The following is a 22,540-nucleotide window of genomic DNA, read 5'->3' as shown; positions in this document are numbered from 1 at the left end:
TGTGAACAGCAGGACAAAAGCTCCCAAAGCCCGGGGAGGATTTTGGAGCTGAAAGCCGGCTCTGTTCCCGGGGTGCTCTCATTGGTGGGGGCTGTTTTGGGATGGGGCTGCCCTGGGCAGGGCTCAGCACCCCATAAATACCCAGCACAGCTCTGGCTCCCTGCTTGGCTCCGGAGGCTCGGGCCCTGCACCAGGGAGGATGTACAGCCAGTGAGTATCCCTGAGGCTCCTCTCTGTGGGAGCACATCCCATGTGGAGCTTGGCTGGGGCTGGGGCAGCGGGGTTTGGAGGGGAGGAGAGGTGGGGAGGCCTCCATGTCTCCATCTCACATCCCATGCCAAGGTGTGGTCCTGGTCTGAGGGAACAGGCTCACCTCCAGGTTCCAGAAGAGTTACCAGAATTTGGAGTAGGATAATGGAATCCTAGAATGGTTTGGGTTGGAAGGACCTTAAAGGCCACCCAGTGCCACTCCAAGCATGGGCAGAGCCACCTTCCACTGTTCCAGGTGCTCCAAGCCTTGTCCAGCCTGGCCTTGGCACTGCCAGGGATCCAGGGCAGCCACAGCTGCTCTGGGCAGAGTTCACCAGCCTGTGCCTGGTGTGTCTTCATGGGCTTTGCAGCAGATAAAATTGGAACCCAACAAATAATTCTTTGCTTCAAAAAAAAAAAAGGCAAAAAAAGAAAAAGGAAAAAATTTTAAAAAGGCTTTTCCAAGAGCTGAGAGATACAAACTGGATTTTGCTTTCTGGTGATTTGGGTGTCCTGGTTTGTTGGGCTGCAGTGTGGGCTGTCCCCTCGGTGTCCCTGTCCCTCCTCACGCTCAGGACAGTTCCCAGCAGCTGTTTGGAGCCTCAGAGCCTTTCCCCATGGAAAGGTGCTTCTCCTTCCTTCCTCCCCCAAGTTCTTGGCAAGCCCTGGATCATCCAGTGCAGAAAGATCCATCCCTCCCTGGGGGGGCTCCCAGCTGTGCCCCTGCTCCGGGCTCACCCAGCTGTGCCCTTCCAGGGTGGAGCATCCTGCTGGAGGCTACAAGAAGCTCTTTGAGACAGTGGAGGAGCTGTCCTCTCCAGTGACTGCCCACGTCACAGGTTGGTCTGGGGCCTCCTCTCCTGCTCCCCTTTGCTCCCACAGCTCTGGGGCTGCCAGGGCTTTACAAGGCTGGATGTGAGGGAGCTCACAGGGCTGGTGATTCGGGGTAGAGAAAGGTCAGATTGGGTGGGGAGCTCTTTAGACAATACTGAATGTCTTGGTCCACAGCAGGTGTGAAGAAATCAGAGCTTGCAGAGCTCATGTGTGTTTAAACCCTAGGTTTAACTAGAAAATGAAGTTTTGATTGTCTCACTGTCACAATAAAAATTCCTTGGTCTGATTTGCCGTGCCCATCCCAACGCTGGGTCTCCCACAGGCAGGATTCCCACCTGGCTGCGAGGAAGCCTCCTGAGATGTGGTCCTGGCTTGTTTGAGGTGGGCTCAGAGCCCTTCTACCACCTCTTTGATGGCCAGGCACTGCTGCACAAGTTCGACTTCAAGGAGGGGCACGTCACCTACCACCGAAGGTACGAGCCAGTTTTCCAAGCAAAAGGAATAAATAAGGAAGCATTTGCTTGGCTGAAGTTCTGGGAACAGGCTGTGCCTGTGGGAGATCCTGGTTATTTCGAGTCCATGTGGTCACTGGAAGAGCTCTAGCAGTGATATCATTAACCCAGCTCCAGCTGCAATGAGAGGTTGTGGAGAGCTCCAGGTGCAATGAGAGGTTGTGGAGAGCTCCAGGTGCAATGAGAGGTTGTGGAGAGCTCAGCTGCAATGTGAGGATGTGGAGAGCTCCAGGTGCAATGAGAAGTTGTGGAGAGCTCCAGGTGCAGTGAGAGGTTGTGGAGAGCTCCAGGTGCACTGAGAGGTTGTGGAGAGCTCCAGGAGCACTAAGAGGTTGTGGAGAGCTCCAGGTGCAATGAGAGGTTGTGGAGAGCTCCAGCTGCAATGAGAGGTCATGGAGAGCTCCAGCTGCAATGAGAGGTTGTGGAGAGCTCCAGGTGCAGTGAGAGGTTGTGGAGAGCTCCAGGTGCAATGAGAGGTTGTGGAGAGCTCCAGGTGCAATGAGAGGTTGTGGAGAGCTCCAGGTGCAATGAGAGGTTGTGGGGAGCTCCAGGTGCAATGAGAGGTCGTGGAGAGCTCCAGGTGCAATGAGAGGTTGTGGAGAGCTCCAGCTGCAATGAGAAGTTGTGGGGAGCTCCAGGTGCAATGAGAGGTTGTGGAGAGCTCCAGGTGCAATGAGAGGTTGTGGAGAGCTCAGCTGCAGTGAGCAGCTCCAGGTGCAATGAGAGGCTGTGCCAGAGCTCTCCCGGGGTTCACCAAAGGAATGTTTGCATTAATTGCACAGCCTGGTGTCCCGTGTAACAGAGTTTCCCTCCTGGCCCAGGTTCGTCCGGACCGACGCCTACGTGCGAGCCATGACGGAGAAGAGGATCGTGATAACGGAGTTTGGCACCTACGCCTACCCAGACCCCTGCAAGAACATCTTCTCCAGGTCCCTCGGGTGGTGCACACACTGCTGGCATGTGCTATGGAGTTTCTGCTTCCCAGGAGCCCCTGACTGCCTGTTGGTTTTCTCTGCTCAGGTTTTTCTCCTACTTCAAAGGTGTGGAGGTGACGGATAACGCCCTGGTGAATGTCTACCCTGTGGGGGAGGATTACTATGCCTGCACTGAGACCAACTTCATCACCAGGATTAACCCAGACACCCTGGAGACCATCAAGCAGGTGGGTCTTTGTCCTGGCAGGACAGAGGTGTGGAGAGGGAAAACTAAAATGAAAATGATGGAGTCACAGAATGGGTTGGGTTGGCAGGGATCTTAAAGCCCATCCAGTGCCACCAGGAACATCTTCCACTGTCCCCAAGTGTCCAGCCTGGCCTGGGCACTGCCAGGGATCCAGGGGCAGCCACAGCTGCTCTGGGCACCTGTGCCAGGGCCTGCCCACCCTCACAGATATTCTTCCCAATATCCACCTAACTCTGCCCTCCTGTCCCTCCATCCTTGTCCCCAGTCCCTCCCCAGCTCTCCTGGAGCCCCTTCAGGCACTGGAAGGGTCCCCCCTGAACCTTCTCCTCTCCAGGCTGAACACCCCCAGCTCTCCCATGGCAGAGGGGCTCCAGTCCCTGCAGCATCTTCAAGTTGTGGCTGGAGTTTGCAAATCAGAGCTCAGTTGCAGACTTTGAGAGGAATTCCCCACATGCAGAGCAAGGATGCATTGACTCCCAACACCTTGCAGAGCTTGTGCCTTCCCACCTCACTCCTGACTCTGTCCCTGCTGTTCTCCAGGTGGATCTCTGTAAATATGTGTCTGTCAATGGGGCAACAGCTCATCCCCACATTGAGAATGATGGCACTGTTTACAACATTGGCAATTGCTTTGGGAAAAACTTTGCCCTGGCCTACAACATCATCCGGATTCCTCCTCTGCAGGCAGGTCAGTCAAGGCCTCCTCGGAGCCAGCTGGGAAACTTTTCCCTTATGAATCATTTCTTTGTCCTTTAAATGAACTTTGTTATCCAGTTAAGCTTTTTCTAAGCTCCTTTAACTTTTATTTTTTTAATGCTGTATTTAAGTCACTTCCAGGTGGCATTTAAATGATGAATTTTGTGTTAAAGGCAGGAATTTGCTGGGTAGAGGCTGTAAGTGCAGCCTCCATAACCTCTCACCTGTCCCATTCCAGACAAGGAAGACCCCATGAACAAGTCGGAGGTGGTGGTGCAGTTCCCCTGCAGTGACAGGTTCAAGCCCTCCTATGTCCACAGGTAACATTCCATGGGGTCAGCTGGAAGCAGGGACTAGTTTTCACATGTAATCAGCAATGAAAATTAGGCGACTGACCAAAATCAGGGTCATTTTGAGTGATGATCCATGTGTTTAAGATAAGCAGCTCCATGGTTTTTGTCCAAACTGACCCCAGTGAGCCTCATGTGCTCCCCTGCCTTTCCCAACAGCTTTGGGCTGACCCCAAACTACATTGTGTTTGTGGAGACACCAGTGAAAATCAACCTGCTCAAGTTCCTCTCCTCCTGGAGCCTCTGGGGAGCCAACTACATGGACTGCTTCGAGTCCAACGAGACCATGGGGGTAAGCACGGGCTCAGCCCAAACTGGGCTGCACTGGGCAGCCAGACCTGGCTCGGGGGGTCCCTTGGCTTCACCTCCATTTCCCTGAGCCTCAGCCCAGCTGCTGTGTGCTTGGCAGGTGTGGCTTCACGTGGCAGAGAAGAAGAAAGGCAGGCTCCTCAACCTCAAGTACCGCACCTCGGCCTTCAACCTCTTCCACCACATCAACACCTACGAGGACAACGGGTTCCTGATCGTGGACCTGTGCACCTGGAAGGGGTGAGGCCGAGGCTCCCTGGGCACCAGCACTGCCCCTTGCACCACACCCCCCTCCCTGCCCTGGCACAGCCCTGGCACTTCCACCAACCCACTGAACATCTAACACGTGCTGACATGTAGACTATACAGCACTGAGCTCTCCAGAGGTGCAGGGAGCCTGCTTGACACTCATTTTCCAGGAAAAAAAATACTTTTATCTGTTATTTACTTTTATCTTTAAGAAATGTTAGTGACTGGTGAAGGGTTGATGCTATTCTGGCTCCTGGGGCTGCAATGAGCAGGGTGTGTGTGAGGCTTGAATGCTGCTCTTCATGTAAACACAGAAATGTGGCACTGAAATGATGAAGCTCAGCCCTGTGTTGGCTGCATACCCAGGACACCCTGAGCTGAGCTGATGCTGGCACAGAATCATAGAATTCCAGACTGCTTTGGGTTGGAAGGGACCATAAACTCATCTTGTTCCACCCCCTGGCATGAGCAAGGTTGCTCCAAGCCCCTTCCCGTGCCTGTGCTGAACAGCAGCAGTTGCTGGGTTTTCCTGACAGGGGCTGTGGTGCACACACAGCTCAGCTCTGCTGAGGAGCTGGACTGTCACTCTGTTTTGCCCCATCCCTGGCAGTGTCCAAGGCCAGGCTGGACAGGGCTTGGAGCACCCTGGGACAGTGGAAGGTGTCCCTGTCCATGGCAGGGGATGGGACGAGATAAACATTAAGAACCCTCCAACCCAAACCATTCTAGGCTTCTATGAATTTTTGGCAAAACACACCTACACTTCCCCTGCAGCTGCAAAGGCCAGCTGTGTTTGTCTCTGTGGTGCTGTTTGGTGCAGGTTTGAGTTTGTCTACAACTACCTGTACCTGGCCAACCTCCGGGCCAACTGGGACGAGGTGAAGCGGCAGGCGGAGAAGGCGCCGCAGCCCGAGGCCCGCAGATACGTCCTGCCCCTGAGCATCGACAAGGTACTGCAGCTGCTCCTCTCCCTGCCAGGCTCCTGCCCCACTTGCTTCAAATTCAACCTTTTCATCAAGAGAGAAAACCTGAAGTATGGGCCTTCAGACAAACTTTGTATTTCCTTTAGCTGATTGATGTTTTTCTGGTTTATTTATATGGCTGCCAAGAGAGGTTGTTGCTGCTCCATCCCCTGGAAGTGTCCAAGGTTGGGCTGGGTGGAGCTCTGAGTAACTGGTCTAGTGGAAGGTGTCCCTGCCCATAGCAAGGAAAATGAGCTGAGCTTTAAGGTCCCTTCCAACCCCAACTCTTTGATGACTCCATGTGTTACTGTTCATGGCAGCAGTTAATAGTGGATCTGCTCAAAGCACAGAAGGGAGCAGCCACAGCCCAAGCACGTGTGGTTAAATCCTCCAGCCCTTGGTGTGAGGTCCCTGGAGCTGCCAGCCTGGCACAGACAGAGCTCTCTGGCTGGCAGCTGCTGGGTTCCTTTCCATGACCCTGCTGGTGGTGGCTGCTGGGTGGGCCAAGGGCTGCAGGGGACCGGTCAGCAGAGCCTCTCACGGAGCTCACTGGGCTGTGGATCAAGTGAGAAGTTCCAGCCCACGTGGCAGTGCTTAATGAAACCCCTGAATGCCTCCAGCAGGGAGGGGAGCTGTGTTTGGGCTGAGGATCAGGACAGTTCTTGCAGCACTGCCAAGCACACGGCAGCAGTCGCCTCCTGCCACACGTCACTGCCCTCCCTGCTCAGTGCTGTTTGCTACAGCTCTGTGCAAATAATCCAAAGCTTTTCTGCAATCTCTTGGGTATTTATTTCTCTTTGTCACAGGCTGACACAGGGAAGAACCTGGTCACCCTGCCCTACACGACGGCCACAGCGACGCTGCGCAGTGACGAGACCATCTGGCTGGAGCCAGAGGTGATTTTCTCAGGGCCACGGCACGGTACGATGCCAGCCCGGCTCCCCCAGGCCACAGCAGCCAGTGCTGCCTGCACACCGTGTCCCCCTAACCCTCAGCATTCATGCACATTTACTCCTCCTTGTAGCCTTTGAGTTCCCCCAGATCAACTACAGGAAGTACGGAGGGAAGCCGTACACGTACACCTACGGGCTGGGGCTCAACCACTTTGTCCCAGACAGGGTAAATATCAGCCAACAGGGGATGGCTTCAATCTGGGGACAACAAGGACTATTTCTGAGCTCTGTGGTTGTGTGCTGTCCCCACCTTTAGCTGTGCAAGCTGAACGTGAAAACCAAGGAGACCTGGGTGTGGCAGGAGCCGGATGCGTACCCGTCGGAGCCAATCTTCGTTTCCCACCCGGATGCGCTGGAGGAAGATGATGGTAATGCTGGGGGTGGTGGCACTGGGATTGGGACTGGGATTGGGACTGGGATTGGGATTGGGAATGGGACTGGGATTGGGACTGGGACTGGGATTGGGACTGGGATAAGGATTGGGACTGGGATTGGGACTGGGATTGGGATCGGGAATGGGATTGGGACTGGGACTGGGATTGGGACTGGAACTGGGATTGGGACTGGGATTGGGATCGGATGGGATTGGGACGGATGCCTGGACTGGACGATGGACTGGACGGAGGATGAATGGATGGATCGGAAGGATGGACTGATGATTGGATGGATGGGATGGACTGGGATGGAGCGTGCCAGCTGGCTGCAGGGTAGCAGGACAGGTGCGAACACTGGTGGGAAGTTTCTGAGGAAACACGAGAAAACTAAAACTAAAATAATAAAATTTTGGGGTTGGGAGGGACGTTAAAAACTCATCCTGTGCCACCTCCTGCCATGGGCATGGACACATTCCACTGTCCCAGGTTGCTCCAGGCCTTGAACCTGGCCTTGGGCACTTGCAGGGGCAGCCACAGCTTCCCTGGGCAGCCTGTGCTGTGTCGCTGTCCCTCAGCACGGATGACTCTCCCGGGATTTCTGGTGCCCCGAGTGCCAGGGCTGCTCTCGCCTTGCCCAGCCGGGGTCAGACACAGCCCACACCTGCCTGGGCCGCACCCAGCGCGTTCTCACCTTGCAGGGGTGGTGCTGAGCATCGTCATCAGCCCGGGGGCGGGGCCCAAGCCCGCCTTCCTCCTCATCCTCAACGCCAAAGACATGAGCGAGGTGGCCAGGGCCGAGGTGGAGGTGAACATTCCTGTGACATTCCATGGGCTCTTCAAGAGAGCGTGAGCACAAACAGCGACACCTGGCCCGGGCTTCTTCCAGCTCCCAAAGGTGCAGCCTCCGTTTACAGGTGACCCAAACTCCTTCCACAGCCCTTTGCATTTGTGGGGCTGCTTAACTCAGATCAAGCAGTTCAGTCTTGTCAATGATTCTTCCAAATGGTTAATCAGGTATTTTTTAAATGCACCCTTTGCTACCATTTCCAGTTAAACCACATGTTGGGGGTGGTGGAGAGGTTCTGTTTATGCAAAATTAAACTTTGTAGCTGCCGCAGAGTGAAAGAAGCGGAAAGAGCAGAGAGTAACCTCAACACTTTTACCTGTGGTAACACTGTGTACAACTGGCTGTGCTCTGTTACATGGCTGAGAATTTTTAGCCTAAACTGAACGATTCTGGATGAAACACCATCCTGGTCATTGCTGTGGGACCCTCAGAGCAATCCCAGCGCAGTTTTCCACAGCTGCTTTGGGAATCCCAAGAGGGTGGCAGGCAGAGTTTTGTTCTTCACCCAGGCTGCAAACTGCACACCTTCCCTTGTGTGTTTGCTCCTTTCCCTTTCTTTTGTCCAAGTGTCCTCGATTTCTGGATTTCATGTAAAAACATGGACATGAAAAAATCAAGCAATTGTTACCCCTTGGGCTGACTTTGCTTCCTTAGAGTGCTACAGATGTTCAGCTTAATCCTTCCTTCTCCCAAAAGAAACTTTCTGCTGATGTTAAAGAGGCTATTGTTGAGAATAAAAACTTCCTGCCAGCAGATTTAAAATCGGGGATTCTTGTTTGTCTTCAATTGTTCAACACTTTTATTAATGGTATCAAAGCATTAGAAAACCTTTATACTCAGAGTTCTGGTTTGAGGGGGCTGCAGTTACATCCTGATGATGGGATGGGGATGGGGAGACACAGCCTGGTACTTCTTCTGTTCCATGATCTCCAAGCACTGGGCAATCACCTAATTAAAAACAAAAAGCAATATAAACAATGAGCCTCAAACAAAACAAAACCCAACCAGTACAACTCATTAGTTCTGCACTTATTTATTTGTTCCTTTAGTTTGTGAAACACTGAACAAGGTAAAATTAACAGTTCAACTCTTATTTTCATGTGAGGCTCATAAAGTGGGAATTTCAGGGCTACAGGACTAAAGAAACTTCTTGCTGCTCTCTGTTATCAAAGTTCCCAAAAACTCCATGAAAATATTTACCATCCACATAGTTCCATAAATAGGCACCATATTTAGAAGGGTTGTGTTGTGATTTAACCCCAGCTGAAACCAGGACAGATTGAGATCTTCAAGTAAACAAACTTCAGAAGTGCATAGAAGATTTTTATTCCTAATAAAGAATCTTACAATAAAAAATAAAAGAACAAAGGCAGCAGCTTTCAGAAAGAACCTAATGGAGGGAGGGATGTCTGCCAATTTCCAATCAATAAAAAGGCAGGGGAGCATCCCAAATGTACACAGCAAATTTAAAGCAGGAAGAGAAAATTGCAAAAAACAACATCCCAGGATAAAAGAATGTTCTGGAAACAAAAAGAATTCTGAGGAGCCTGAACTCCAAAGAGTGAAGATATAGGTAATTATATGGAAAAAAGGGATTCAGATGCAGATTCAAATTATGGTAATTCAAAGGAGAAGGCTCAGTGAGGAAATGCTGTGGTCAAGTAACCAGAATTGAAGATTTTTGATAAACTAATGAGGAAGAGAGAGAATGAGAGTTACAGAGAGAAATTCCATGGAGTGAGAAGTGGGAGCCCCAGGTCTGGATTCAGCACATTGCCAACCCTGAGTGAGTCATGCTCACCCACTGTGAGACTGGAGAATAAAATGGCCTGAAAGGAAAACCCACCTTCCTGGTGTCTTGAGGTAGGATGATCCCATCATCCCAGAGCCTGGCCGAGGAGTAAAAGGCACTGCTTTCTTCCTCTAGCCTGGAGAGGGCAGAGAACAGGCTCAAAAGCACAGCAAAAACACCAGAGCAGTGAAAAATTACAGGTGAAACAGGCAAATCCATCCATCTGAAAACGGGCAGCACTGCTGTTAAAATGAGTCAGAAAGCAGCAAATACCAGAGCTGACCATTCTGCAGTCATGGGAAGTCCCTAACAGAAAGACATTAAACTGTGTGGAAATTGAAATATTTTTGCAGTAGATCCATGTTTGTTTCATTTGTCGGGATGTGTTGCTCTGTAAGATGAACAAAAGTAGATAATTGAACAATGAAATCCCTGTCAGGTTGATATTGAATGTCTTACTTTGCCTTCAGCTGTTTTAGCTCCAGTTCCTCTCCTGTCCAGTCCCCAGCTGGTGGAACTGTGGGGAAATTCTGAGAATCCACAAGAGCAACCCTTGCATTGGGCCACAGGAACAGAAAGTTTGGGCTGAACGATCTCCCACACTGCAAGGGAAAACCAAAGAACAGAACAAACCCACTGAGATGAATCATAAAAATTGTCTGTGGGATGAAACCACCAAGGGCAAGGCAGGATGGAGCACAGGTGGATTTGTATGAGGACAGACACCCTGTGCTAGGAACCACCACCTCCCCACTGCCTTCAATATTTCTATTTTAATATTTCATTTTGAATTCCAAGCACTTCCATGCTTGATTCTTCCATGGTTGCTTCTCAGCAATCGCATGCATTGTTGCATTTCTTACTTAAATGTGAGCTCAGAGCTCAGTTCCCCTGCTGTGTTTTAGAAATGCAGTGACACTTGAGCAGTGTGGCAGCTGTGTCCCCAAGCCCTGGGCTGTGCCACCCGTACCATGGCGTAGCTGTCACTCCCAAAACAGCCTCCAAAGACAATGGTGATTTTGGGAACAGCAGCACAGGCAACTGCAGCCATCATGGAGGCCTGGGCCTTCAGCCTGTTGGAATGAGCCTCTGCCTGGAATAAAAATAGATATTTTAAATCCTTTAAGAGTTTATTCCAGATTCCCTCCACTCCCAACAAACTTGTATTTCTAAATTGTTTATTTATTTATTTACAATTCTGCAGAAACAGATCTGGGATCTGATGGAGATTTTACTTTCCTTGGCCCAGGACAAATCCTACTGGGTTTTAATGCCTTCACTTTCAAAAGAGAAACAGCCAATTTTCTGGAGTGCAGAGTTAGCAGAGGAATCAATAACCTGTATTTCAATGTCAAAAAGCACTGCAAATCCCAAACTTTCCAGCTTGCCTTGCTAACTGAACAGTATCATTTTATACCAGCATCCAGGCCTGCTTAAAATTCAAGTGAGAATGTTCTTAAATCTTTCTGTTAGCAAAGTCATTACAAAGCTTCATCAAGAGTGGTTAAAGAAACAGTTTTCCTAACAGTTAATAATTCTGAAAATGTAACTTTAGGCCCAAGAAGAACTCAGAGTTGTTGGAAATGCATTGAAGCAAACAGGCCTTACCTGTGAGATGCTTGCAGGCCCTGCTGGCTGTGGAGCAGTGTTTTGGAGGAAGAGGATGGGAATTCTCCTCTGGCCACAGAGCTGGACAAAGTGGCTGCCCTTGAGAGCAGCATCGTGAGCCAGCTCCCCATTGCTGGCCACTATCCCCACCAAGTGCCTACAGAACAAACATGGACAGTTGGACTCCATGGTCTGAGAGGTCCTTTCCAACCTCAGCAATTCCATGATTCTCCCTCTTGAGCCCCAGGAATGGCTGGAGTGCTGTGGGACCTGCTGAGGCCACAAAAGCTGTTGAGAAATGCACGTGCAGCCATTGGGATGGGGAATGTTCCCAGCCATACCCTTGCACGTGGCCAAATCCTGTCACCAATGTTGTCCCATAGGCAGCCTTGAATTCCTGGAATCTGCTTCCATCCAGCAGCCGGCTCAGGATCTGCAAACAAATACACAGACTTGACTTTACTACAGAATTTGAGGTGAAAATAGGAGAGTTCTGCTAAAAGAAATGCTCTGTTCAAACAGCAGCAGACCTGAGTTCAGCAAGATGAGCACAGAGGGTCTTTGGGTGACTTGCTAAATGCTCAATATGCACAAACCATCCAATTTGTGTTTAGTTTAATTACCAACTGTGTATTTTAAGACAAAGGCCAACTCCAAAATTATTTTAGTTTTACAAAGCACAGCTGTTCCTGTGCATAAAAATGTAAAAAAGCAAAAACCAACCCCCAGTGTGTGCAGTTTCAGATTTTGTGCGTAAGAAATGTTTGGCTGATATTGCTCATGCTTTTCTCCAACACAGTTAAAAGCTGCCTTCAAAGCCTTTTACAGTCAATTCCCTCAAGTGCAGGGATTTACCACTGGAAAAGGCACTGCATTCACATCCTTGGAGACAAAATCTCATGTAGAACACAATGGAAACAGCGTGGGCAGCTCTGCATGTCTCTGCTTCAGCTTTAGTTCCATCCCAACCTCAAACAAGGGTGACTTGAGCTGTGTTGTTTTTTCAGTCAGTAATTTCACCATTTCTTTTACATTATTTGAATGCTTGGGGGGAAGAAACAAAAAGGTAGGGGAAGGGAAACACAGACATGAAAGGGGTGTATGTTCTCAAGGCAGCCAACACAGTGCAAGACATAAAGCAAGCATCCCAACAGTGCATGGAATCAGCTGGGCAACACTGGCACAATCTGGATTATTTTATCTCCAACAGGATTTCAGGTATTTAAATGTTTTTATCATAAATATTTAAATATTTTCTATAATAAATAAAATTATTTATTATAAATATTTTATTAATAAATTTAATTTTTTTTCTAGAATCCCACAGAGCCGTTGCCATCCTGCTTTATTTCAGGCTTAAGACAGGCTGGCAACAGATGAGGTAATAATTCAGAATAACACCTGGAGCTGTGGGGCAGAGCAGAGTGAAGGATGCAGGGATGAAATGCCCGCTCCCTTACCAGTTTGACAGGAAGGGTGCAGCTGTAAGCCCGTGGTGCCAGGCCCAGGAGCTCCTCAGGGCTGTACAAGGGACTGTCAGGCTCCCTGTGCTGCTCTGGCACTGGCTCACAGTTTAAGGTAGAGACAATATTACGAATGCACTCATAGGCCTCCTTTTCTGAGGGTGCAAAATGGTCACTGCAGCCACTGACTCTAGGAGAGAGAGACGTTAATTAGCATTGAATTAATGAGTTCTATATCCTGAGAGAAACCCCAAACTCTAGGAAAAAAGCTGAGACTCTCCAAATGCCCTGTGGAAATACTGTGTGATTTGCTTCTGTATGAATGAGCTGAAAGCAGTCACCCAGTGGAATTTCTGTGCAGTCCAATCCCAAATTAAATTCACAGTAAGGAGCTGATCTTCCCTATGACTTTTGTGTTTATCTGGATTAAGGAAAGACCTTGGGATTTATTCTTTGTGATGCTGTTGTTGCAGACAATATCAAAAAGGGAAAAGAGGAAAGCAAACTTCAGGAATTATTTCAAACTAAGTGGTTGCAGCCAAGATATAAGGACAGGAATGTATTCCATGTAGCATAATTGGGTTAAATATGTGTATTCTGGAAAACACTTGGAAAAGAGGAGATAGCATCCCTCTTCTATAGCTGCTCCCTGTGAGGCACAGAGGAAATTACTTGCCTGAAGTTGTCCAAGAAGTATGTGGAACAACAGAGATCCAAATCCAACCTGTCCAGTCCCTGCCTCACCCCATCAATAACCTCATTTTACTTCCATTTGGCTGATTTAACCCAAACCCCTGAACCTGAGAAGGCAAGCCAGTGTAAGCACAGGTTCCACTCTGATCCTTTCTCTGAAATGCCAATTCACATTCTGTTGGAGATTTTTTCAGAGATGGCTTAGAAGGCAGCTGTGAGGAGCAGATTCTCACAGCCTGTTTCTGTGAACAGCAGAGGTTCTCAGGTTATTTTTAATTACAGGTAAAAGTGGCAAACATGAAGGCCTTGAGAGCCTTGCACATCAGAGTTCTCAGGCAGCTTTCTCATAACAAGTGGATGTTCTATCTTTGGCTGTTTTGGGAAAGCAAAAATAATTTTGAGAACCCAAATCTTGGTATTGGAAACATAAGGAGGAGTTGGTGTGTTATCTCTGACCTATGGTGAGCTCAGATTTTGCTATATGGATGAAATGAATGAACACTGTTATAAAAAAGTGATTGATGGATCAATAAAGGGAGTCGATGGCTGACCAACGCAGGGTGGGTCGTCTCCCCTCCAACTTCAATAACATTCCTTTCAGGCTGAGCGTGCTGGATTCCCTGCTTTTGGGGAATCTCCACCTACTGTGAGTGCAGCCTGGCTCCTCCAAGCTCCTCAGGAGAGACATCTTCTCCCGTGGCAGCTTTCACCAGGGGCGGCCCAGCGAGGAACAGCATCCCAATCTTATCAATGATCACGGATTCCTCGGCCATGGTGGGCACGTAGGCACCTCCAGCCACGCAGGAGCCACACACCACGGCCACCTGAGGGGACAGGGACACAGCAGGGCTGGACAGGGGACAGCAAAGGCAAAGCCCAGCCCAAAGTTGTCTCAGGAATGCACAAAGTGCTAAATCACAAACAAACCAGAAATTTTACTACCCATTTACACGTTCCCTACACCCCCTTGCACTCCCCATGCCACTGTACCTGAGGGATCCCCATGGCAGACATGATTGCCTCGTTGTAGAAAACCCTGCCACCGTGCAGCTTGTCAGGAAACAGCTCTGACTGAGGGGCAGGGAAAAGAAAAAGGGATTTTTAATGGTAACTACAAAACTTGATGCTTCCTCTTCACTCCATTCATTCCCAAACACGCCAAAACTGACACTGGGAAGGTCCCCATTAATAATCACTCCTGATTAATATTTCATATATTTCATATACAGCATTCATTATGGTATTTATTCCTTTATACGTTGTCAAATACCCCAAAAATACCTATCTGCTTTGAAAGCACAGGTTAAGTTTTGTGATTTTTTTCTGAAATCAATATATTCTACACAAACTGACTGTAAATGTGGAGAAGGGAAGGGTGGTAGTTCTACTTCATCTGTGAAATCCCTTTGGCAGTTTCCTTTTTTTGCTTAGTTTTGGATACAATTCCAGGTTAACTTCCAGGTAACTTTTAAAATTTAATAACTTTAATTAACTTTAAAATTCCAGGTAACTTCTCCTGTGTGCTTGCCCTCCGCTGGAGAGAGAACAACTACAGTCTCTAGGACAGGATGATCTCTGCATTTCACAGAAGAACCCGTTCACATTGTTATTTTGCAGTCAGAATTGCAAAAACTCCACGCTGAAAGGCCACAGAGCTTAGTGCACCACTGGCACAAACAGGACAATAAAATACAGAACACTTGAGAGACTCTGGAGTGAAAACAGACACCTCCCAGTTTATCAGCCACAAAAGCAGCTCAGCACGCTCACTGGAGTTTCTAAGCTCTGTCAGGTGGGAGGGCAGGGCTAGCCTGTCGGATCTCAGATCTCAGTCCTGAGGTGCGGCCACCGAGACCACCTTGGGGGTCTCGGGAGTCCTGGAATGTTCCAGAAGTGTCTGGTAGCTGGACTTTAACCCTACACAGGAGACGACAAGGATGAGGGCTTCACAGGGTGAATGGCGAAGGGATTGGTTAATTAGAGAGTGAAACACAGGGTTTAGGATTTCTGTACAGGGGGGTTTAGAGAAGTAAGATGGAGGAATTGGGGCGTGTCCTGTCCTTCTTCTTCCTCTTCTCCTCCATCTTCTTTGGCCACGGTGGCATTTTTGGATTAGTTATTACTGAGAGTGCACCGAGTTATAAGAATAAATGGTATTGGGGAAAAATGATAAATATTGTACACGTAACCATAGAGTATAAAGATACGTAGCTGCCCGAGAAGGCAGACAGTGTGCTCATGGCTGACTGCTGAGCAGAGCTCTGTTCGGCCTGAAAGAACATCTTTTAGATAAACAATTAAAAAAAATAAATACCGAAAGAAGAACTGAAGCCTCTTCTCGTCCTTCGATACGCGGCCTGCCCCAAGGCCACCCCGGGCCTTTCCAGGCCCCTCAAACAGCCGAGATAACCAGACACTAGCCCAGGGGCTGAAATAAACGCTGATATTTTGTGCTCTGCAGAGTGGCAGCAGTACCTGCAGGGGCAGGAAGGCTCCCCCACTGTCCACCAGGTGCACAGACAGCAGCCTGTTCTCCATGGCAATTTCCTGGGCCCTCAGCTGCTTTTTCACTCCAATTGGGTAAATGGTTCCTCCTTTCACAGTGGCATCAGCCGCAAAGAAGACACACCAGATCCCACAGATCCTGCCAATTCCTGCAAGCAGTACCACAGATTTTTATCAGGGCTCTCTAAAGCAACAGGCAAAGCAAGGGGGGAAACCTTTTAACTTTATCAGGCGTTTTTCTCAGTAATGCTACATCAAGGAGCTCCAAATTAATATGAAAATACCACACAGAGAAGAAATCTACACTATTCTCTGGAATGACAGTATTTAAAAAATAATCCAAATGACAGAAAAACCTCAAATAAATTTACTTACTTCTGGTGACAATGTAACAGAAAGAAATACACTGTAACTATCCCTTGAGATAAAAGGGAAGGCAATTAAAAATTACCCCTATAAAACTGAAAAGTGTAACAATCTGGGATGAAAAAAAGGGTTTTCATACTGTACTTCTAGCTACTTTTTGAACTGGAACCACTCTTCAAAAGGCAATTTCGCTGATATTGAATGAAATTGAATTTCACTGAATTTCAATGAAATTTCATTTTGAGAGCTGTTCCAGTTTAAAGAGACAATGTCTGCATAGAAAAGCAATTGTCTGTGATTTGAAAAACACTTCCAAACGTATGTTACAGCTCCTGTCTCTCACATAACTCTGTCCTCTCTTTAAGAGGAGCTGATTTGACACATCACCCTACATCTTTTGAGACAAAAATTAGCGAGTGGTAAGTGGAATTACTAAATCTAGAAGGAATTAAAAACTGTTCTTTCAAAAGTTTCTCCCATTACTATAAAACAGCAGTGGCTGAACTCCTCCCTGCTGGGAATAAGAACTGGACAAAACCAGTGTTCACTTTTCCTAGGAAAGCACTTCAGATGCCAAAACACCCCATAACCTTCATTGCATGCATCCTTTCCCGCCCGTTTCCCTCTCCCAGTGTCGGATCTCAGGATTTGAGTCCTGGGATGCCGGGCCCCCGAGACCACCCTTGGGGGGCCCGGGAGTCCTGGAATGTTCCAGAAGTGTCTGGTGGCTGGACTTTGACCCTACACGGGAGACGACACCTTTATGAAGATAAGAGGGCCTCACCGGGGTGAAGGGTGGAAAGATTAGCTAATTAGAGGGTGAGAACAGGGTTTAGGATTTATGTACAGGGGGGTTTAGAGGAGTAAGATGGAGGAATTGGGGTGTGTCCTACCCTCCTTCTTCTTCCTCCTCTCCTCCATCTTCTTTGGCCACGGTGGCACCTTTGGATTGGTTATTACTAAGAGTACACCGAGTTATAACAATAGATGGTATTGGGGAAAAATGATAAATATTGTATACGTAGCAAGGGGTATAAAGATACGTGGCGGTCAGGGGGACGGCACAGTGTGCCCATGGCTGACTGCTGAGCAGATCTTTGTTCGGCTGAAAGAACATCTTTTAGATAAACAATTAATAAACATAAAACCAGAAAGAAGAACTGAAGCCTCTTCTCGTCTTTCGATATGCGGGCTGCCCCAAGGCCACTCTGGGCCCTTCCAGGCCCCTCAAACAGCCGAGATAAACCGGACATCCCAGAGCCGCAGCACGCCGTTACCCGTGAGGCAGCCGGCAGCAGGGACATTCCCGTAGGGCAGGTGCAGCCCTGCCAGCGGGGACAGCTCCAGGAAATCCGCATCGTCCAGCAGCAGCCGCAGGCGCTCCCGCACGAACAGCTTCTTGTTGCGCTGCGTGTGCCGCAGCACGGCGTCCGCTCCCCCTCCTGCCTTCACCCGCTCCAGCAGCTCCGAGTACCTGATGGGGAAAATCCACTTTCGTTCATGGGAACGAAGGTGCGGTCACACTGTGGAGGGAAGGGTGGACTCCAGAGGGACACGGCCAGGGGACAGCTGGGGCTGGAGGAGCCTCAGGAGCTCGACACGGCCCAGTGCGGGTCCTGCCCTGCGCCGGGAAAATCGCAAACACAAACATGGGCTGTGGGAGAAGGGATGGACAGGAGACCGGGAGGATTTGGGGTGTTGGTGGATGAGAAGCTCATCCTGCCCTGTCCAGAGGAAGCCCTGGAGCTGCTGCAGGGCTGGAGCCCCTCTGGAGCCAGGCTGGGACACCTGGGGGTGCTCACCTGGAGAGGAGAAGGATCCAGGGAGAGCTCAGAGCCCTGGCAGGGCCTGCAGGGGCTCCAGGAGAGCTGAGAGGGGCTGGGGACAGGCATGGAGGGACAGCACACAGGGAATGGCTCCCAGGGATGGATGGGAGATTGGGAATTGGGAATTGTTTCCTGTGAGGGTGGGCAGGCCCTGGAATAGAATTCCCAGATTTGCTGTGGCTGCCCCTGGATCCCAGGCAGTGCCCAAATCCAGGGTTCAGAGCACCTGGGACAGTGGGAGGTGTCCCTGCCATAGCAGGGGTGGCACTGGGTGGGCTTTGAGGGCCCTCCTGACCCAACCATTTTCCTTACAAGTTACCTTTTAGCAGATTGAGCTTAAACATATTGCACAGTTTTCACACAAATGGCATGAAAATGAAGATAAATTCACATTTTCAGATTATTGTTTTTCCAAGGTGTAGTAAAAAGCAAAGGTCTATTATTTAAAGCAAACATTTCACTTTTGTTATCCAAAAAACTGTTTAATAAAGCTAATAATATAATATATAATAATGAGGCTATCATAATGTGCCTGTCCTAATTCAGCATGAACCTCCATGTTCCACCTGCTCTTGGGAATAATCCAGCCAAGAGTTTCCTCCATCAGGTCCTGCAACAAGTTTGTCTGACAAAAATCAGTAACTGGGAATAAAATACTAAATCTGGAAGGTATACTAAAAGCAGGGAACATTGCAGTGTCACAGGGAGGAAGTGATTACCCAATGGTATTGCCAGGGCAGCACCATGTATAGGTAAAAATCTGAATAAACTATAAACAAACGTGCTATCTCAACTTTGGTCTTAAATAAACCAAGCTCTTCCTTTATTTCAAACACATTTTTCCCTAGATGCATCACCTTTAACTGTAAATGCTGTTTGACACAAAGTCTCACACAGCACGTTTGGTGTGACTCTGTGATCTGGGTGAGCTCCCTGCACACGATGGAGGCTGAAAAAACTTCGGAGGAAAAGGATTTTACTCATGTCCTCAATGCCACCACAGGAGGGCACAGTGTGTTTTCCAAAGCTTTGCTTCCAGCTCGTGGATCACTCCCCTAAACAAAGGCCTTTGCAATTTTGCCATGTGATCTTTCGGGACAAACGCATAAAGCACATTTTGTCGTTTTATCTGTAAATGATGATGGACAGCAGCACCCATCCCCTACTCTGTCAGGAGTGTGTGAGTCACCATTTACGTCTTTTGCATTCAAAATGCAACACACAACAAATGTTACGTAGGTCTGGAAAAAGTATTTCTTGGCAATATACGCAAAACAACACATGGCACTGTTTCAAATAGTTTGCACCTTGGGTATTTCAGTCAACATTTCATGGACTGGTTTGTGTCGTAAGGGACTTCAAAGCTTATCCAGGAACACCACGCTGCTCCAAGTCCCGTCCAAGCTGGCCTTCCAGGGATTGAGCAGCTACATTGCTCCATGGGGCGAGTATTGTACCATGTTAAAAATCCCTGAAGTGCCCGTGAGTGACTCTTACACCGTGTCACAAATAGCAATGCTCTAAAAACCCCACAAAACCGCTTTATTACCTTTTAATCACAGCCTCGCTGTTCCTTAAATTCTCTTGGAACACGTGTTGGTACACGGCGGGGACACGTCCGTCTAGAACTGGGAACGTTTTGGGATAGCGCCTGGATTTGGGTTTATTACTTAAAAACCGGCGGGGAGGCAGGTGCTGTGTCCTTCCCCAGCGCTGCCCCGGCAGCGGCAGCTCCCGATATTCCCTCTGGAGCAGGCAGAAAGGGGTTTTCTCCCTATATTCCCTCCGGAGCAGGCAGATGGGGGTTTTCTCCTGATATTCCCTCTGGAGCAGGCAGATCGGGGATTGCTCCTGATACTCCCCCTGGAGCAGGCGGATCGGAGTTTTCTCCCGATATTCCCTCTGGAGCAGGCGGATCGGGGGTTGTTCCTGATACTCCCCCTGGAGCAGGCGGATCGGGGTTTTCTCCCCATATTCACTCTGGAGCAGGCGGATCGGGGTTTTCTCCCGATAGTCACTCTGGAGCAGGCGGATCTGGGTTTTCTCCCCATATTCGCTCTGGCGTAGGTGGATCGGGGTTTTCTCCCGATATTCCCCTTGGAGCAGGCAGGTCAGGGGCCGCAGCGGCACGGAGGGCCCGGGGCGCCGCCGGCCCAGGGCGCACAGCAGGCCCGGGCTCCACATCGCCCCGAGAACTGAGGGAAAACGAGTGACAGGAATTAAAGAGCAGGTTCCTCCTGCTGGGTGGCAGCGCGGCCCCTTCGCCTCGGGCGCGGGTCATGAGGAGACGCCCTTACTCCATTCCGCCATGAGAGGGCACCGCCAGTGCCTGCCCTGTCCCGGGGACCGTGAGGGGACACCCCGGTTCCTGCAGGGGACATGAGGGGACGCCCTGACTCCATTCTGCCGTGAGGGGACACCCCAGTTCCCGCAGGGGACATGAGGGGACGCCCTGACTCCAGCCCTGCATCGAGGGTGGAGAGGCGATAGTCCCGACTCCCGTCTTCCCGCAGGAGTCGTGAGGGGACACCACTGGTTCTCCCTTTGATACGGGGGTCATGAGGAGCCACTTTGGCTCCAGTCGGTCGTGAGGGGACACTCCTGTTCCTGCGAGGGCCGTGAGGGGACACCCTTGTGCCCGCGGGGGCCATGAGGGGACACATCCGGTCCCTGTGGGGGCCGTGAGGGGACACCCCTGTACCCGCGGGGGCCATGAGGGGACACCCTTGTGCCCGCGGGGGCCATGAGGGGACACATCCGGTCCCTGTGGGGGCCGTGAGGGGACATCCCTGCACCCGCGGGGGCCGTGAGGGGACACCCCTGTACCCGCGGGGGCCGTGAGGGGACACCTCCGGTCCCTGCGGGGACTGTGAAGGGACACCCCTGTACCCGCGGGGGCCGTGAGGGGACACCCCGGTTCCCGCGCGGTTCGTGAGGGGACGCCCCTGTACCCACGGGGGCCATAAGGGGACACATCCGGTCCCTGTGAGGGCCGTGAGGGGACACCCCTGTACCCGCGGGGGCCGTGAGGGGACAGCCCCGGTCCCTGCCGTGCCACGGCCGCCGCGAGGGGACAGCCCCGCTCCGCGCCGGGCCGGGCGGGCCCAGCCGGGCCTGCGGAACGCGGCGGGGCCGGCACCGAGGCCGCCCGGGCCGGGTAAGGAGCGCGGGCCCGCGGCCTCTCGGCCGGAGCTCCCCGGCCCCCGCGGGCCCCACTCCCCGCCCGCCCCGCGCCCGCCGCGGCGCCATCGACCCTGCCGCCACCGCCCCTTCCTTACCCCGTCCGGTCCCCGCCCGCCTGTCGGGGCGGCTCCGCAGGGCGGCCCGCCCCCGGTGTCCTGTGCCCTCGGTGTCCTCTGTCCCCGGTGTCCTCTGCCCCGAGTGTTCAATGCCATGTACATCCTTTGTCCCTGCCGCCCCATGCCCCGGGTGTCCTGTGCCCCGAGTGTCCTCTTCCTTGTGTGCCCTGTGCCCCAGGTGTCTTCTCTGAAATTCAGTTTATCATTAGAATTTTAAAACGCATTTGATTTTTCTCCTTCCACACCTCATCCCATCTCTGGGCTGCTTTGGTTTGCTACTGTCAACCATGGCACAACCTTCTAGAAATTACTGTGTGTTGCCTTTCAGTGCCTTCATTAAAATGCATCCCTGCCAGGGAGCTCTTTATCTGTATTATACATATTAATAAGGATGAGTAGCAATAATTAAGGGATGACTAATATGTTCGTGAGTGAAAGTATCCAGCATGGGCTGGAATTCATAGGTAAATACATTATATATGTTATTAAAAATCTTGAAGGTAATAATTAAAATTTCCTGAGATATAATAATTTAAAATAATATTTGCTGTCCTTTTACAGTTATAGCAGACAGGACACTTTTCAATGCTGTGCTCCCTTGTGGCAAGAAGCTCAGTTCAGGTGGAGCTGTGGGAGGAGGTGCCGCTGCCCTGGGTGGCTTCAGCTGTCCCGGGGGATGTGCCCGAGTCCCTGTGACTGTCCCAAACCCTGTGACAGGGAGAAGGTCGGTGCTGGACCAGGGACACCCCCGGGAGCAGCGGGCAGAGATGCTCTGCCTGATCAAAGGCAGCACTCAGGGGCAGCACAGACACTGCAGAGTCACCACTGCCAGGGCCTGCCAGCCCTCCAAAGGAACAATTCCCAATTCCCAATGTCCCATCCATCCCTGCCCTCTGGCACTGGGAGCCATTCCCTGTGTGCTGTCCCTCCATCCCTGTCCCCAGCCCCTCTCAGCTCTCCTGGAGCCCCTGCAGGCCCTGCCAGGGCTCTGAGCTCTCCCTGGATCCTTCTCCTCTCCAGGTGAGCACCCCCAGGTGTCCCAGCCTGGCTCCAGCCCTGCAGCTGCCTCCTCTGGACTGAGCCATGACATTTAACAAAACCACTGATGCAGACATGTTATGGGGGCTGACACAGCCACAAGAGGTTCCTGATGGAGCCCATGCATTAATCCAGCAGCTGCTGCACCATTCAGGCTGCTTTGGGGCATTTCTGGGGATGGCTGTTGCTCACTTCAGTTCTCCCCTCCTTCCCTGGCGTAGCCAGAGCTCTTTTCTCCCAACACTTTGAGAAACTTGTGAAGAGCTGAGGAGGAGACAGAGTCACTGTGCAGCTTTACAGAGATCTTTTGCATTTCCTGTGGGATATCATGTGAATTTTTGTGCTCTCTGTGGTGCAGGTGATAAGAGGGAAGGAAGGAGTGGTGACAGAAATCCATGTAAAGCAGAATACATTTGAAGTCTGGATTTCAGAT

At 50.6% G+C, this 22,540-nt stretch overlaps 2 protein-coding genes across 2 annotated transcripts; one reads left to right on the top strand and one right to left on the bottom strand.

The window, feature by feature from the left end:
- Window positions 1–134: 134 nt before the first annotated feature.
- On the top strand, window positions 135–8,279 carry RPE65 (retinoid isomerohydrolase RPE65). Its single transcript, XM_064719269.1, has 14 exons — window positions 135–210; window positions 1,006–1,088; window positions 1,406–1,556; window positions 2,417–2,524; window positions 2,616–2,757; window positions 3,318–3,465; window positions 3,712–3,793; window positions 3,983–4,115; window positions 4,233–4,372; window positions 5,202–5,331; window positions 6,150–6,264; window positions 6,368–6,462; window positions 6,553–6,664; window positions 7,369–8,279. The coding sequence occupies exons 1-14, from the start codon at window positions 200–202 to the stop codon at window positions 7,518–7,520; spliced, it is 1,602 nt and encodes a 533-aa protein (XP_064575339.1). The 5' UTR covers window positions 135–199; the 3' UTR covers window positions 7,521–8,279.
- Window positions 8,265–21,260, bottom strand: LOC135450790 (biotin-dependent 3-methylcrotonyl-coenzyme A carboxylase beta1 subunit-like). Its single transcript, XM_064719268.1, has 13 exons — window positions 21,049–21,260; window positions 19,320–19,965; window positions 17,222–17,418; window positions 15,549–15,727; window positions 14,064–14,144; window positions 13,719–13,897; window positions 12,378–12,570; window positions 11,259–11,350; window positions 10,918–11,074; window positions 10,280–10,402; window positions 9,769–9,911; window positions 9,364–9,445; window positions 8,265–8,465 (listed from the first exon to the last, which is right to left on the bottom strand). Exons 2-13 carry the CDS (start codon window positions 19,952–19,954, stop codon window positions 8,382–8,384), a joined length of 2,145 nt encoding a protein of 714 aa, XP_064575338.1. The 5' UTR covers window positions 19,955–19,965; window positions 21,049–21,260; the 3' UTR covers window positions 8,265–8,381.
- Window positions 21,261–22,540: the final 1,280 nt, after the last annotated feature.

This window comes from Zonotrichia leucophrys, chromosome 8, assembly GCF_028769735.1.
Source record: "Zonotrichia leucophrys gambelii isolate GWCS_2022_RI chromosome 8, RI_Zleu_2.0, whole genome shotgun sequence".
NCBI lineage: Eukaryota > Metazoa > Chordata > Aves > Passeriformes > Passerellidae > Zonotrichia > Zonotrichia leucophrys.
Note: the sequence above shows the minus strand (reverse complement) of the source record. Positions and strands in the feature narration are given on the sequence as shown.

What these genes read in the sequence shown, in the direction of transcription:
- RPE65 (XM_064719269.1), top strand. An exon ending in CACGTCACCTACCACCGAAG is followed by an intron (nt 1,557 to 2,416) that starts GTACGAGCCAGT and finishes CTCCTGGCCCAG; the next exon opens with GTTCGTCCGGACCGACGCCT. An exon ending in AGTCCAACGAGACCATGGGG is followed by an intron (nt 4,116 to 4,232) that starts GTAAGCACGGGC and finishes TGTGCTTGGCAG; the next exon opens with GTGTGGCTTCACGTGGCAGA.
- LOC135450790 (XM_064719268.1), bottom strand. Translation starts at nt 19,954, where the DNA reads ATGTGGAGCCCGGGCCTGCTGTGCGCCCTGGGCCGGCGGCGCCCCGGG. An exon ending in GGAGCCAGGCTGCACTCACA is followed by an intron (nt 12,571 to 13,718) that starts GTAGGTGGAGAT and finishes TCTCTCTCCTAG; the next exon opens with AGTCAGTGGCTGCAGTGACC. An exon ending in GGATTTGGCCACGTGCAAGG is followed by an intron (nt 11,075 to 11,258) that starts GTATGGCTGGGA and finishes TTTGTTCTGTAG; the next exon opens with GCACTTGGTGGGGATAGTGG.